The sequence below is a fragment of the Candoia aspera genome, chromosome 1, assembly GCF_035149785.1.
Source record: "Candoia aspera isolate rCanAsp1 chromosome 1, rCanAsp1.hap2, whole genome shotgun sequence".
Classification (NCBI taxonomy): domain Eukaryota; kingdom Metazoa; phylum Chordata; class Lepidosauria; order Squamata; family Boidae; genus Candoia; species Candoia aspera.
The window spans coordinates 178,355,653-178,369,865 of NC_086153.1; the positions used below are offsets into that span (position 1 = coordinate 178,355,653).

Below are 14,213 nucleotides of genomic sequence, written 5' to 3' on the forward strand. Positions count from 1 at the left end.
TCTGGAGTAGGGTAGAGTATGATTTGCTACCTGGTAGTGGATTTTTGTCTTATGATTGTGACTGAATTTTGTTTGCTGTCCCCCAAATACATTACTGCATATTATTATTATTATTATTATTATTATTATTATTATTATTATTATTATTATTATTATTTCTTTAGGTTGCTTATCTATTTTTGTTATTATGTTACTGTTTTTGATCCTAAAGTATAAGCTGCATAGAATTACATCTGTAATACACATCATCATAGACATTGATGAAATAATAAAATATCACTCTCTTTATCCATATCAAGACAGCATAGCTCTATCAAGATGTGTGATATTAAAAATGGAGAAGAAAGGCCACAAAAGAAAAGATATTTGTCAATTGTTCTTTTTTTCCAAGCAGAAATAAACTTATCAAAAGTCAGCTGAGCCAGCAAATATCCCTAAAAGTATTGCCTCGGCCAATACTTAAGGTGGCAGATTCTCATTCAGGCTGCTACAGAGGGGTATCTTAATTCTATCCAAAGTCTTGGGAATAGAGCAAGAGAGTTGCAATAGAATCCTAATATATTTGTATTAAATCGTTTCAGAGTGAGATAGGTCAGAATCAACGCAAAACTGAGCACGAAAACAACAAACCTCAAAACTTTTGCATTACTTTGACTGCAGCAGGAATGGAAGTATTCCCATTGCAGCTGGCAAATGTAACAATTGTGCTTGCAGCCTTTTGAGCCAGGGCTGTGATCTCATGAGTCCAATGCATCCAGGAAGCAGAGAGCTGGAAGAAAATGCCTAAGTATTCAAACATCTTTACCTGATCAATTTGAAAATTACCAATTTACCATTTCTACTGCCATTGTCTCTCCATGAAAAGCAGCACCTTCATTTTGGAGTAATTTATTTTGAAATTCTCAGCCAGATAGTATTTGGTTAACACCCACAGGGAAAAACAGGCCATCTTAAGCCAAGAAAAGATTTCTGTGTTATCAGTGTAAAGAAGCATGGAAATTAATCTGTGCTTTAACTGACACTGAGATTCATGTTTAGAAATGGTCCATACAATACCATTATCATAGACATGAAATAAGAGGGAACAAGGACATAACCTTGCTTAACTCCTGTTTGCACGCAAACTGGGGGTGTGAGGGTGGCAGAATGTTACATTTGACCTGAGTAAGGCATCTTCATAGAGCATGATTAGCTGTTATAAATTATTGCCTATAGAGAAAGAAACTGGTTTTTGCCTCAGGAGAGATTGAATAGAAACCTATCTTCAGGTCAGTGAAACAGCATAACATTTTTCTTCCAAATGTTGATGCCTGGCTTAAAACCAGCTTGTTCGTCAGCTAAAATCTTTTCTTGAGCCAACCAATATTCAGTTTTACATAAGGATTCGTGGTATATAATTTGCTTATTAGTAAGCATGTTGGGTTAGACCTGTCACCCTTTTTAATGATTGTGATGGTTAAAGACCATTTCCAGTCTTCAGGCATCTGGATCTTCAGAACAATACATTTTCTACCCAAAAGAGTGCTTCATGTTCGCTACCCAGAAGTGTGCTTCACGCTTGCAAAATTTAATACCTGACCTTCAGTACTGGTAGTGAGAAGTTTTAATAAGATCCCTTACATGGTGCACTACTGTATGTGTTCTGATGCCACTACTACTACTGAGTCAGCAACTTGCCATACTCCTCCTCGGTACTTGGTGTGCAGAGCTTATATTCCCACCTCTCCTACTGTATGGGCTGGTCAGATACGGAAATTACCTGCTCCTTACTTGCAGATCTCTCTCCAAAACTCTGCAGGAATGTAGCAATGTCACCATCAGAACGTATTGGGCCTGATCACCATTTAGCAGCGGGGCTGTCTAGGACAACCTTAGAATTCTGTCATTAATCTCTCTTGCTGTTTGTTTTATACTGTTGTCATATTGCTATTTTTTTAATTTGCTCTCCAACCATAAATCATTGAAATAAAGCTTATACGCTGTGTTAAGGGGAAAAAGTTATACATCAGTAGCTGAACGCATCATTGATCCATTTGCTCTCGTGACGGAAAAGTCCGCGACTATTCCACAAGTAAAGCCTTGTTTTCTAAATATCTTGAAGTGAAGAACGAAGAGGAAACAACTTATCTGAACAATTGAATTGATGCTTTAAAATGACATTTCTAAGTGCACGTCCATGTGCAAATGGGAACTAGCTTGAGGAGAAGCTAAGAGTTCAGAAGAGTTTAATACGGACTTGTATTGGGTTAATAGTTTATTATTCAAGCGTAATCTCACTGTATTTAAGAGGAGTTACTCCTAAATAAGTATATGTTTACAGTTATTTCATGGAATTGTAAACAGTTAGAATAATAATATTCTCTGAAGGGGGAGATGGGCGGTGATAGAAAGGTGAATAATAAATAAATAATAAAATAAATAAATATTTTCTAGCTTTCAGAACTCTGAATTCCTCGGGGGGGCACCAAATGGTCTGTCTGTCTCTCTCTCTCTCTCTCTCACACACACACACACACACACAATTGTGTTATCCAATACACGTGCATCCTCCCTTCCAGAAAGTTGGGAAGGGTATTATAAGAATTATATATAGAAGTGTACAAACAATGCATCTCAAAGTAATCCAATTTCTCCACCACCACAGAGGAGAACTTTAAAAAAAAACACTAGCCCATTGTTGTAGAGAAATCCAGAACAGTACGGACAGCACGGGGAAATTGGGAACCTCCAACTGCAAGGCAAGCAGAAAACCCCAAGCTTCAGTTTTTTGACATTAGAAAGACAGAAGCTGCAGATGGCAATTTCTCTGAACTACTACAATCTTTACTAATGGTGACTGCAAGCCTTTTGATTTAAAAACAAAAAAGCTTCTAATGACCAGGAGTGGCAATCATACTTGTATTGCATATGATACTCTGTGAAATCAAGCTTTCAGTCATGAAAGAAAGGAGGAGCCAGAGTTTTCCTTACCTGCATGTTCTCCCTCAAGTCAGTTGCCTCTGTCAATGGGTGCACCGCTAGCTTAAAGATATCATCGATAATCTTAAGGCTTGTGTTCCTCAGCATAGTATAGTCTCTAGTTTTCATTCCTATTCTTGCTGTCAGGCTACGCTTTGGGGCCTTCCCTCCACCGCTTCGGTTGGTTATTGCAATGTGCACAAAAAGTGTAACATGCTCCATGATGTCCCCTACAAAGGAGCGCAGAGGTATGTGTCGATAGCCTGACTGTAAACATTCCAGGGGGATAGTATATTGGCCTATGAACTCATCACCAATATAATCGTCATCCAACACTACGAAGCGAATCATGGCAAGCTCTGGCAGGTTGATCTCAAACTCAAAGCTCTCATCGAAAATAGGATTATCACTGTTTTGCTGAACAGTTTTAGTCCTTTGTTCTGTACAGTCTGCAGGAATGCCATGGATTTCTAGACACACATAGGGATCTATGACATCGCCTTTGGCACAGGCTCCTTTGGGCTTTGGGAAGTTTTGTCCACTGATGATTTTGACATGTAGAACTTGTGGTGAGGCCCCTGGGACTATGCCTTTTGTGTTTGCACTGAAGTAAGACACCTCTTCTCGCATAACAGAAGGTCGAAGGACGTAACCACATCCCCCGTTCTGTAGAAACCATCCAGTATGTAAATCCATCATTGGCCCAGGTGTTTGATAGTTCATGGCCACTATCTGGCAACCACAATTCCAAAAATCTTGTGGGTTTACATTACTGGAATCTATTCTCATGGCACTCGGATATATTCGAGACAGAAATCTCTTATTATAATTGACAAAGTCTTCCGGATATTCATTTGCAATTTTACTGGCTTCTCCTTCACTGAAGGAACACATTTCCCAATAATTCTGATTTTTCATTGAGTTCTCAAAATCCTTGAATTGTACTGATTTACATATAGTTACAAGGTCGGAAAGCTCTTTGCATAACCAGGACATTTTTGGATCCCCTAAGCATTCTTGAGACTTTCTGCGAGATATTTCAGCTTCTTCATCTTCGTCCGTGACTTCTCCTTCTAATAAATCTTTACCACAAGGCAGTTTCTTTCCTTTGATGATAATCTTCATTTTCAGTTTCTCTGGAGATGGGAGATATGTTTCTGATGGTAGTGGTGTATCAGTGTAGAGTTTGGTCCCAAAAGTCTTCTTCATATATTCAGCCATGATCTTCTGCTGCTGCATGGAGCAGTGGTTTTCCAAGCAGAGAATAAGAGGATACTCTGAAGAAACAAAGGCTAATTTGTTGATTACTTCAATTACATATTTAAAGGACAAAGGTGATGCCCTATTATTACGGTTACAAATTATGGGCTCATTATCTGGCCCATCACAAACATCTAGTTCGATACTTCTACAGCTCATCTTCAGTGCCCTGATATAGCCATTGATATCTGCTGGCCCTCGGACCTGATCTTCTATCAGGTAGGTATTGTGAGATGAGTTAATATAATAGTGGGATAAAGACTGGGTCATGTCTTGAACAACCTTTTTATGTGTGGTGTCAAAAATATCACATTCTGGGGACAACAAATATTGTGTAAATCCATCAATTGCAAGAAAACCCTTCAACTGCCCTTCCTGTGAAAATTCATATCTACGAATGATATCAAGGCAAATGTCTTCAGTGATACATGCAACCCCTTGCTCAGCTTCTAAAAAAAGCATGAGGTCCTTGGCATCTACATATTCTTTGTTTTTAGATATCTGTACTAGCAAAAAATAAACTTCAGGTCTTGTACAAAGCTCTGTGTATGCTTCACAAAATTCTTCTTTTGTTACACGAGTTGTTAGTTTCTCCTTGCTCCTTTGAATCTCCTTAAATTTCAATCTGATCTTTGACTCCTTTAAGGCAGAGTTCAGCTGTTTTATTAATCCTACAACGGTGTCCTCCAACATAATCCCATTGCCTTCAACATCTGCAGCTTCAAATACAGATGTAAGCCAAGTAAACCGTGGGGTATTATGGCTACTCTCTATCAAATCCAGACATTGCTTGGTACGAGAAACCAGGTACTGCAAACCTGACACCCAAATGTTGGCCACATCTGCTGAATTGGCAACTAAGTCTAGAGATTCATAATTCTCCCCATGAATTATGGAGAAGGCACAGTCTTCAGAAATCTGATCAGCAAGTCCATTGTTTCTGAATGTTTCTGTGTTCTTCCCTAATCTGATCTCTTTTATCGCAGAAATATCAAGTTTTGCCTTGTCAGGATCCTTTTTAGAGGGTTCCCAGCGAAGTGCCTGCAAGTCAGGGTCAAGAGTAAAAAATCTGTTATAAATACGAGAGTTTAGCCGGACTTTCTTCAGTTCACAGCCAGCTTGCATGAAGCTAATGCAGTCACCCGCACTACTTATTTTCTTTTCTGAGGGCATGCTGCTGAAGGAAACTGTTTTCTTGCGCCCACATTTTGAAGGATCCTATAAAGGAAATGAAAAAAAAAAGTCAATACTCCTTGATCACATGACAAGTCTAAAAATAAAATACAAAAACAGGACACTGGCACAGCTCCTGTATGGAATGCACCTGTAATGGCCTGTGGGAATGACCTTGGGAGACAGGGGAAAGAGCTACAGCCAAGGGAATGGTTGGATAAGAAGCAGCTGAGCCCACAGCAGGAATGTGGGCATGGCAAACACCTCTGAAGGGACCCTCCCTAGTTTCTTGGGCTGTAAAGGCAGGGGGGAGGCGCAGAAAGATGTATTTTTAAACTCACAAATTTCTGTTAATGTAACCTTACAATAAAGACAGAGCTAGTACTTCTCGGTGTGCTTCTTGTCTGGACTATCTTGCAAGGCCGACAGCACCTTAATCGAGCTGTCAACTATGCGAATCTAGAGAGAGCTCAAACTGGCTTCCTAAGAAAGTTATTTCAGATAGAAAAATATGTCCCTAACCCTGCTCTATGTTTGGAGGCAAGGTTTATAAAAATTGAAATGAGGGTATGCCTATGTGCATTCAGATACTGGCTAAAAGCCCATTTTCAGCCCCAAGGCCTGGGGCATCTTATTCTGTCAGATAAACACTGTTCCGCTTAGAAACTCCAAATAAATGACAAATTACATAAATTGGGGTTCTCCAGTGAGATGCTGATGCACCTGAGATAAGAGCAGGCAATGGAAGCTCTTAAACAAGGAATTCTTGACATAGAATTATAAACAGAATATACGATTGTAAGATGTCAGTCAGAGCTCAAGTGGGGCACAGCAAATTTCATTTTAAATGAGCATTATACCTGGCCCAACTTACAAACAATAAATTTCAGAGGGCCTTTACACTATTGCAGTTTAATATCTTACCATCAGTAGTGTTGGAAGGTAAATACCACAAAACCCCCTACGCTGAAATGCTTTGTCCCTGCAAGAACGGAAGCACTGAATCACAGGATCATGTCCTGCTGTACTGCCACTTTTACCAAGACCCCTGCATGAGTTACTAACCCCTCTTAGCCCATTTCTATGTGCAGCTTCTTTTGGCAGATAAGGACCCCAAGATAACTCTTACAGTTGCAAAGTTCGTATGTGTAGCCGGCAGAATTTGTACGCTGTTGACTAAGCGTGACTACAGGCCTTTTTATACTGTATGTTACTTTGTACTTCATATTACATGTTGTATTTTCTTTTACGAAGTCTGGGGCTATGACCTGTGGTAAAGCTTGACTGATTTACTGGCACACACACAAATAATATTGGTTGCACAGAAGACTCTTACTCTCTCCTCTAGCTGTATTATTTAAATGCTGATTCAGCTTCCCACCACTGTTTATGGACCAGGTATTTCACTGCAACTCCGATAACACTGGGTGAAGCCCTCACTCTACGGGAGAATCCACATGATAAGGAAGGACTAAGTACATAGCAGGTGAACCACAATAACCGTTTTGGAAATGGCTTTTTGGCAATCCAAAGAACCAACTTTTTAAAGAAACCGATAGGAAAAAGCAGTGGAACCTGATTGTAAGCTTCTCTTCGGGTGGCAATAGAATTTCTCCTGAGGCTGAAGAGAAACCATTGCATGAGAATAGATGAAGAGCTTTTTAAAAAACCCTACAATTGTTTCTCTGTCTTCATTTTGATAGTCACTGTATAAGTCGTACTAGATTGACAATCTAGTATTCATTTTTTTAAAATAAAATGCTGAGGCATGCACAAACACATATTTTAAGTTATTTATATTTGTGCCAGTTCTGTAAAAATTTACCCCATTTTGGGGGGTAAATTTTTACAGAAAATAGAAGGGGTTGGTTATTGCCTTCTTCTGAGTTGTTTTTTCACGTTCCTGGTCTACCCTATACCCTTGGAATTTCCAGGTAGTTTTCCATCTAGGTCTGACCCTGCTTAGTTTCTTTTCTTTTCTTTTTTAAGATCAGCCAAGGTCACTTGAGGAATAAGAATATTCTGGCCAATGGAATGCTGGAAAAAAGCAGGAAGATGATCTCACATTTCAAGGAAAGTTAAGCATCCAAGATACACTAGCATGGTTCCAATTAAAAGTGAATCTTCTCTTATTGCTTCTACTTGTCTTTGCATTCACATAATTAATCAGGCACCCAGCTGTCATATGAAATGGGACCACAGAAAATAGGAGACATGCATCTAATATCTAATGGCTATTATAATGTATTTACTGTTGTTCCAAGTAAATCCTCTTCATGATGAGGTATGCATAGAACATATTCTTTCTTACTCAATATTAAGCACTTGGGCACAGAAACCTGTCTCTCTGCATACCATGATGATATTTTCTGTGTTATTACCTTTCAATTACTATTCTGAACATGTAATCCCAAGTTGAGTTACTCATCCTCACAATTCTTTTTCCTTATCCAGATCAAACCTTAAGCTGCCAATATGACGCCATCTTCTTGGCTTTGTCATTGGCCCAAAACAAGTCATTTTCAGTGCATACTATTGGTAATAATCAGCAGGTCAGCAGGTGGGCTGAATTCTGTATCTCTCCACATTCACACAGCATGTTATTATCTGTCAGCAATCCCCATTTGAGCATATTAGTCTATTAGCCTAAGTGTTAGGCACTCCAACCCTCAACCTATTCAGAGTCCTCCAAATAACATAAGGGAGGTCAAATCCCTCAGCCATATTCTCCTCTGAGACTATACCTTGGTCAGTGATTTCTCTCCTCCATCTTCCGATTCGGTTTTGCTCTTGCGTGCCCTCAGGAGTATTTGTTCTTGCCATGAAACTCTTCCTAGATTTTAGTCAACAAGTTTGAGGCTCATACCCATACAGAGGGTGCCAGGGATCACTCTCTTGTTTTGTTCTCTCAACATCTGCTGCTACTTCTCTCCTGATCTTGGGTGGCACAACACCAACAAGGGGGTACATTTTCTCAATTGGTGTAGGTTTAAGACATCCTGTCACTATTTGTACTGCTCACAATCCCCACAATCACAATCCTCACAGTCCTCACAATCACAGTCCTCACAATCCCCACAATCACTGGTTACCATGCCCCAGCAGCAGAATGGTATACTTTGAGATAACAGGTGCTTTAACTCATGGTAATTGCTGATTTAATTCATCTGTTCCTTTTCAGAACGGGATTATATCTTCTGCTGTACTAACACTCTATGGGATGATACCTCTCAAGTCTTGTATGAGTTACCTGTCATCAATTAAGTTTCTGTTTCCAAGTGTCATTAGTAACAGTTGTAGGTTCTCACTCACTGTTTCAAATTATTTTATGTTGAAAAAGCTCTAATAGATCATTTAGTAGGCTACATATAAAAATATTCTGGTTTCTCTTCAAATTGTATATGGATACAACATTTGTATGTTATTGCTGCAAATGAATCCAATTTAAGACAAAAAGAAAACGTTAAGGCAGTCAGAAGGGCTTTTTCAAGTTACTTTCTTAGTTAAGCTTACCAATCAGACCTGATGATAGCTTTCTTCGCTTTCTCAATAACGTGAAAATGTTGGAAGCACATGAATTGTTCTGAGTAGGGCATAGTATATGTCTCTTCTAACCCTCTCCCCCCATCCCAAGAATGATGAAATCTAGTTCTCTCCATGAGGAAAGGAAAAGGAACAGTTGGGAAACAGGATGTTCAGCGAGAAAGGGGAGAGGTAGTATTGAGTCTCTGGATCAACTGTAGGTATATCACATAGACTGTGATCTTTGTATATTCATGAATATTGCAGATATGATAGAAGTCTCCACATATTTTCTTTCAAACAAAACTAAATCAACACATTGTTTTTCTAAAGCCCTTACACAACTTGGAGTAATAATGTGTACATAGTAGTACATTTATTTTGTTCACCAGTACGTATATCCTACTGTATGTACAGTCTCAACCCCTAGTAAAATTGATGGGATTCGTTTTGTACTTAAGCAAGTTCCATACTTAAGCAAATTTAAGGTTGGAACCTTAGGCACTGCTGAGATGTTTCTTGAGATAGTCCAGATTATCAAAGAGCTACCAGCCAAAAGGCATTGGGTAGGTATTCCATTTTTCTTTTCTCATTTGATTGCTTTTTTCAACAATGACAGGGGAAGTGGCCAGGAAATGGCGAGGAAATGTGATGGTTATCACTATCATCTGGAACTCACATAAAATGTAGTGAGTGTAGCAACCCTGCATTCAGATAACGAGCTGGTGACTCAGCATTGAAGAGCTTAATAATTAAGAGCTGAATTATTTGAATAACCACATTTTTGACTGAGGCTTAGCATAAGCTTAATCAATGAAAACACAGTTAATATAGGTGAATAAGCGACATTTGTTACTTTGCTTCTACTGCAGTCTAATATATCTGTAACATTTTTAGAAACTTTAGTCCTCTCTCCAAGAAAGCATTCTCTTGTAATCAAATTACTGCTGCTACAGGAATTAACGTATAGTCAATTTTCTCGAAACGAATTCATAAATTCACATAAAAGCAATCTGCAAGTGTAATTCCAGGCCATTTTCATTTACCATGCAGAAAGATGTCAGATTTTAATTAAAACATTTTAACTGAAAATTAAATGTCAACAGTGATGCAGAGTTGCTGTTAAAGGAATATATCAAGTCAATGACAGTCACTTTTAAAAGGAACAGAAATGCAGCCAGGCACTAAAGAAAATGGTACAATAGAGGAACACAGTATATGGAAGTCAAGATTTCAACTGAGAGCTTGTAGACTTTGCACGTGAAATAGAAAAGCACAGTGGTCTGGACTTGCTGGGTTTTCATATCCCCACTTCCATTTCCAGCAAAGCCCACCCTTTAAAAAAAGTTCCTAAGAGATCAGAAATTTCCCAGAGCAGCACCTAAATGAACAAAGAAGTATCTTTTAAAGAGATATATATTCCTCTAATCATGTGTATACACAGAAGTTGCTCATACAGGTAGAATTATGGTGAGAGTGAAGGAGCAGTGATAGAATATATGCCCTGGATATTCATGTAGGTGCTCTGAGATCTAACTTTGACATTACCAAATAAATAAGTTGGGTCATCATGAGAAAAATTCTCATGAGTGTCAAGTCGAAAGCGAGATGTAATACTGAGGGTTTATGGTCCTAGAAAACCAGTGAATACAAAGCAGAAACAGGGAAGAAAGACACATGGATCTTGAGAGCATTAAAGGGTGTCAGTGCTTCTATTATGATGTAGAAGTGTTAGAACAGAACTTGGAAGTATTTATCATGCTTAATAAATATAATGTGTGGTGGACCTGGGTATCTTTTCCCCTGAATTCAAGCCAAGCAAAAGACACTCTTTTAACTATAACGCTTACACTATAACACTCCACACAATTTTAAGCGGGGAGCAGCAACGCTGGCAACCAAATATTGTTTTTAAATGCTATGTACATTCCATTTTTTCCAAGATTAGAAAAACCATATGCACCATATTTAATAATAGAGGGGGCTTTATTTAAGAGAGAGAGAGAGATCATTTGCCCATTTACTTTGAGACAGGAAGAATTTCTTACGAGGGATCAGCTGCTTCTTCTGGTTCTTACACAGATTCTGCCTGCTACTTCCACTTTATGTACTCTGTTGGATAATAAATATTATTAATGCATGCCTGTCCCTGGAATGTGTTTTGATGACAATCTAATAAACAGCTAATCAAAGAGAAAGTTCGAGAAATAATAACATCCCATTTCATGTTTATCCAGAGTACAGTAGCAAAAATTCTTGAACAAGCTTTTTTTAGAGGCTCAGCTGAAGCTCCTCTGTGCAGCATTTATCATTATCATCATGACCCTAGTATTATTATACAGTTTTAATCTCCAAGAGACCACAAAGTATATTTTGAGAACTCTACATTTAACTTCTCAGGCAAATCTCAGCACTAAAACAAATGCAACAGGGGTTTGCCACAGCTTATTACTTGCTTTATTCACATCAAACTCTGCTGGCACCATCAGTAAATTGTTCCCAAAGGATAAGCCTATACATTTCCTGCAGTTCTCAGAACTGTATTTATTTATTAGTGAATCAGCTTTTCTTTCTTTTCATCATATCTAAAGATGAAGTAGAATAAAAAAAAAATCCAGACAGCTGCAATCCTATGCCCACTTTCATGATGGGACTGAATTCCAAACAGACAAAGGATTATGCTATTATTTTAATAAAAAAGGAATATGTAGGACAGAATCTATTCCAAAGTCCTGTATGTTGTATGTTTTCTAGTGGTTGCTCTGGGAACCAAGGTTAACAAATACGTAATGCAGTCATGTCTGAGAAAACAACCACAGAAATAGGAACTCAGCAGATCAGGAATGAAGTCAAAAGGACCAAAGTTAAATTCTAAGTCATGTATTAAAAGCCATTAAGTGTGTGTGTGTGTGTGTGTGTGTGTATGCGCATGCATGTATTTTTTAATCTGTTCAGTCGTGTCCAATTCTCAGAGACTGCCTGGACAAGTCCCTGCAGTTTTCTTGGCAAGGTTTTTCAGAAGTGGTTGCCATTGCCTCCTTGCTAGGGCTAAGAGAGAGTGACTGGCCCAAGGTCACCCAGCTGGCTTTGTGCCTTAGGCGGGACTAGAACTCATGGTCGCCCGGTTTCTAGCCTGATGCCTTTACCACTACACCAAACTGGCTCTTGTATGTGTATGTGTATGTGTATGTGTATGTATATATCCTCTAAACATTGTCTCAACCTATATAGAGACACATTTGGATGGTCATGTTTAAGTCTTTACCGAAAAGCAGTAGAATCTTAAAACAGCCCCAGACATAAATCAGAAATCACAAATGTTAAATAAATACCAGTGTAAAATAATCTAAAAAGCACTTGCCAAAGAGCAACCAAATGCTTAATTTGCACTAGTGATTATTGTGACTACTTTTCAGAAGTATAGATAAAACTCATTTATCCACATTGATGCATGTAGTCACCCAAGATAAAAACTCCCTATCAAATATATAAGACCTTTTAAGGCAAATTATGCATGATTCTATTATGTATACAAACACACACACACACACACACAGAGTTATGACAAAACTGATCAACTGACTACAAGACATATTAATAGTGGCACAACACATAAATATTTTGAACTGCCAGTAGAATAAGGTAGTTGGACCAGGATACTGAAGGGCCCATTCAAATCTCATTGAAACTGATTGGGTGACCTGGGCTAGACACTCTCATCAACCTGAACTATTTCACAGGATTGTTGCTAGGATAAAATAGGTGTAGGAAATATAATACTGTAGGCCTTGAACTCCTTGAGACTAAAGCCCTTTGGGTTTGGCATGATTGTTATCCAGAAAGACAGGTTATAAATAATTTTAATAAATAAATGACTTCCAGTGTACTTTACATTTTAAAAAATACTATCTTAAACTTGTCTTGTAAATTTTTATCTGCAAAAAATTTACCAAAATTAGGATGTAGACAGTTCTTAGAGCAGTCTTCATTATGTTACCCAAAGACAACAGTCCTCCGGATGTTGATAAACTGTAACTCACAGAAATCTGGGCAAACATTGCTAATGGTGATGTAATCTGGGAGTATAGTCAAACAACATCTTGAATGCCAGTTCAGTTGAATCCCGTTACTAGGAAAAAGCATTTATAAGAACATAATAGCTTAAAATCTGGTTTACATATCAATCAAATTTTATTTCAGCCATAGACCAGCATACAACTAGCAACATAACAATTACACTAAAATAGAAATACAAATAAAATGTCATATTGATAGCATAAAATAAGGTAAAGGTGAAAGTATTAAGGTAAAATTACAGAATGCAGGTATTAAAAAACAAAAGAATCCTATACAATTACAATTAATTTTACCATGAATAATCTAAATACTATAAATAACTAGGGCAAATAACTATAAAAGGACATAAGTAATACTAAAATTTGTAAGATACTACAAGAATGTAAAACTATGCTAACTTATATTATCAAATCAAATCAATTTTTATTCAGTCATAGACCAGCAATTAAACCAGAAAATTCACATCTAATTAGAATAAAAGAGAGAACACTTAAAATTCAAAAAAAATTCTAGGAAAAACTTGAAGAGATATCGCGGCATGCTGTACAAATTATAGAGCGATATTTAGCTATGGTCAATGAAATAAAATCAGATTGGTCTGAATGAAACACCTGGAGATAAAAAGAATCCAAACGACCTGGATGTTTAGTAAAAAATTGAGATAATAATTTCTGATGAGCATCTGCATAGAGGGGACAGTATAAAATGACATGTTCCATCGTTTCAATTACTCCTCTGCCACATGGGTACAATCTTTGATCGAAAGGGAAATTTCGATATCTGCTTTCAATAACAGCTGTTGGAAGGGCATTAAATCTAGCCAAAGATAAAGCCTTTCTAAGTTTTGGAGTCGTTACTCAGCTAAGATATCTGGCTGGTTGGAGAAAATGTGTAGAATGGCCCAAAAAAATGTTTTTAGGTAAATCTGATTGTAGCTCTAAATGGCCCATTGTTTGAGATCGGCTAGTGCATGTTCGTAGCCCAACAAGATGATGGCTGCCCCTGAAAAGCCATATAATTGCAGTTTGGCATGTATTATCTGGCACCAAGAAGACTGAAAGCTGTCTGTCATAACCAAAGGGGTCAAGCCAACTGGGCAGAAAGAAAGCTTAAGCCAGTATGAAAAAGTACAAATCCAAGCAGAAGTTTCTATTTTTAGTAGGCTAGCTTCATGGCGAAGCACCAAGTTTGGGACGCAGCAAGGTACTTGAAAGATAGATCTT

The 14,213-nt window shown here is 38.0% G+C and overlaps 1 protein-coding gene across 1 annotated transcript in view; it reads right to left on the bottom strand.

Annotated features, from left to right (window-relative positions):
- The window catches only part of PLCL1 (phospholipase C like 1 (inactive)), a 221,377-nt gene that overhangs the window by 52,947 nt on the left and 154,217 nt on the right, over nt 1-14,213 (bottom strand). The window contains exon 2 of the mRNA XM_063318031.1: nt 2,971-5,436. Coding sequence (XP_063174101.1) covers nt 2,971-5,436 — 2,466 coding nt within the window. The remainder of the gene's footprint in view (nt 1-2,970; nt 5,437-14,213) is intronic.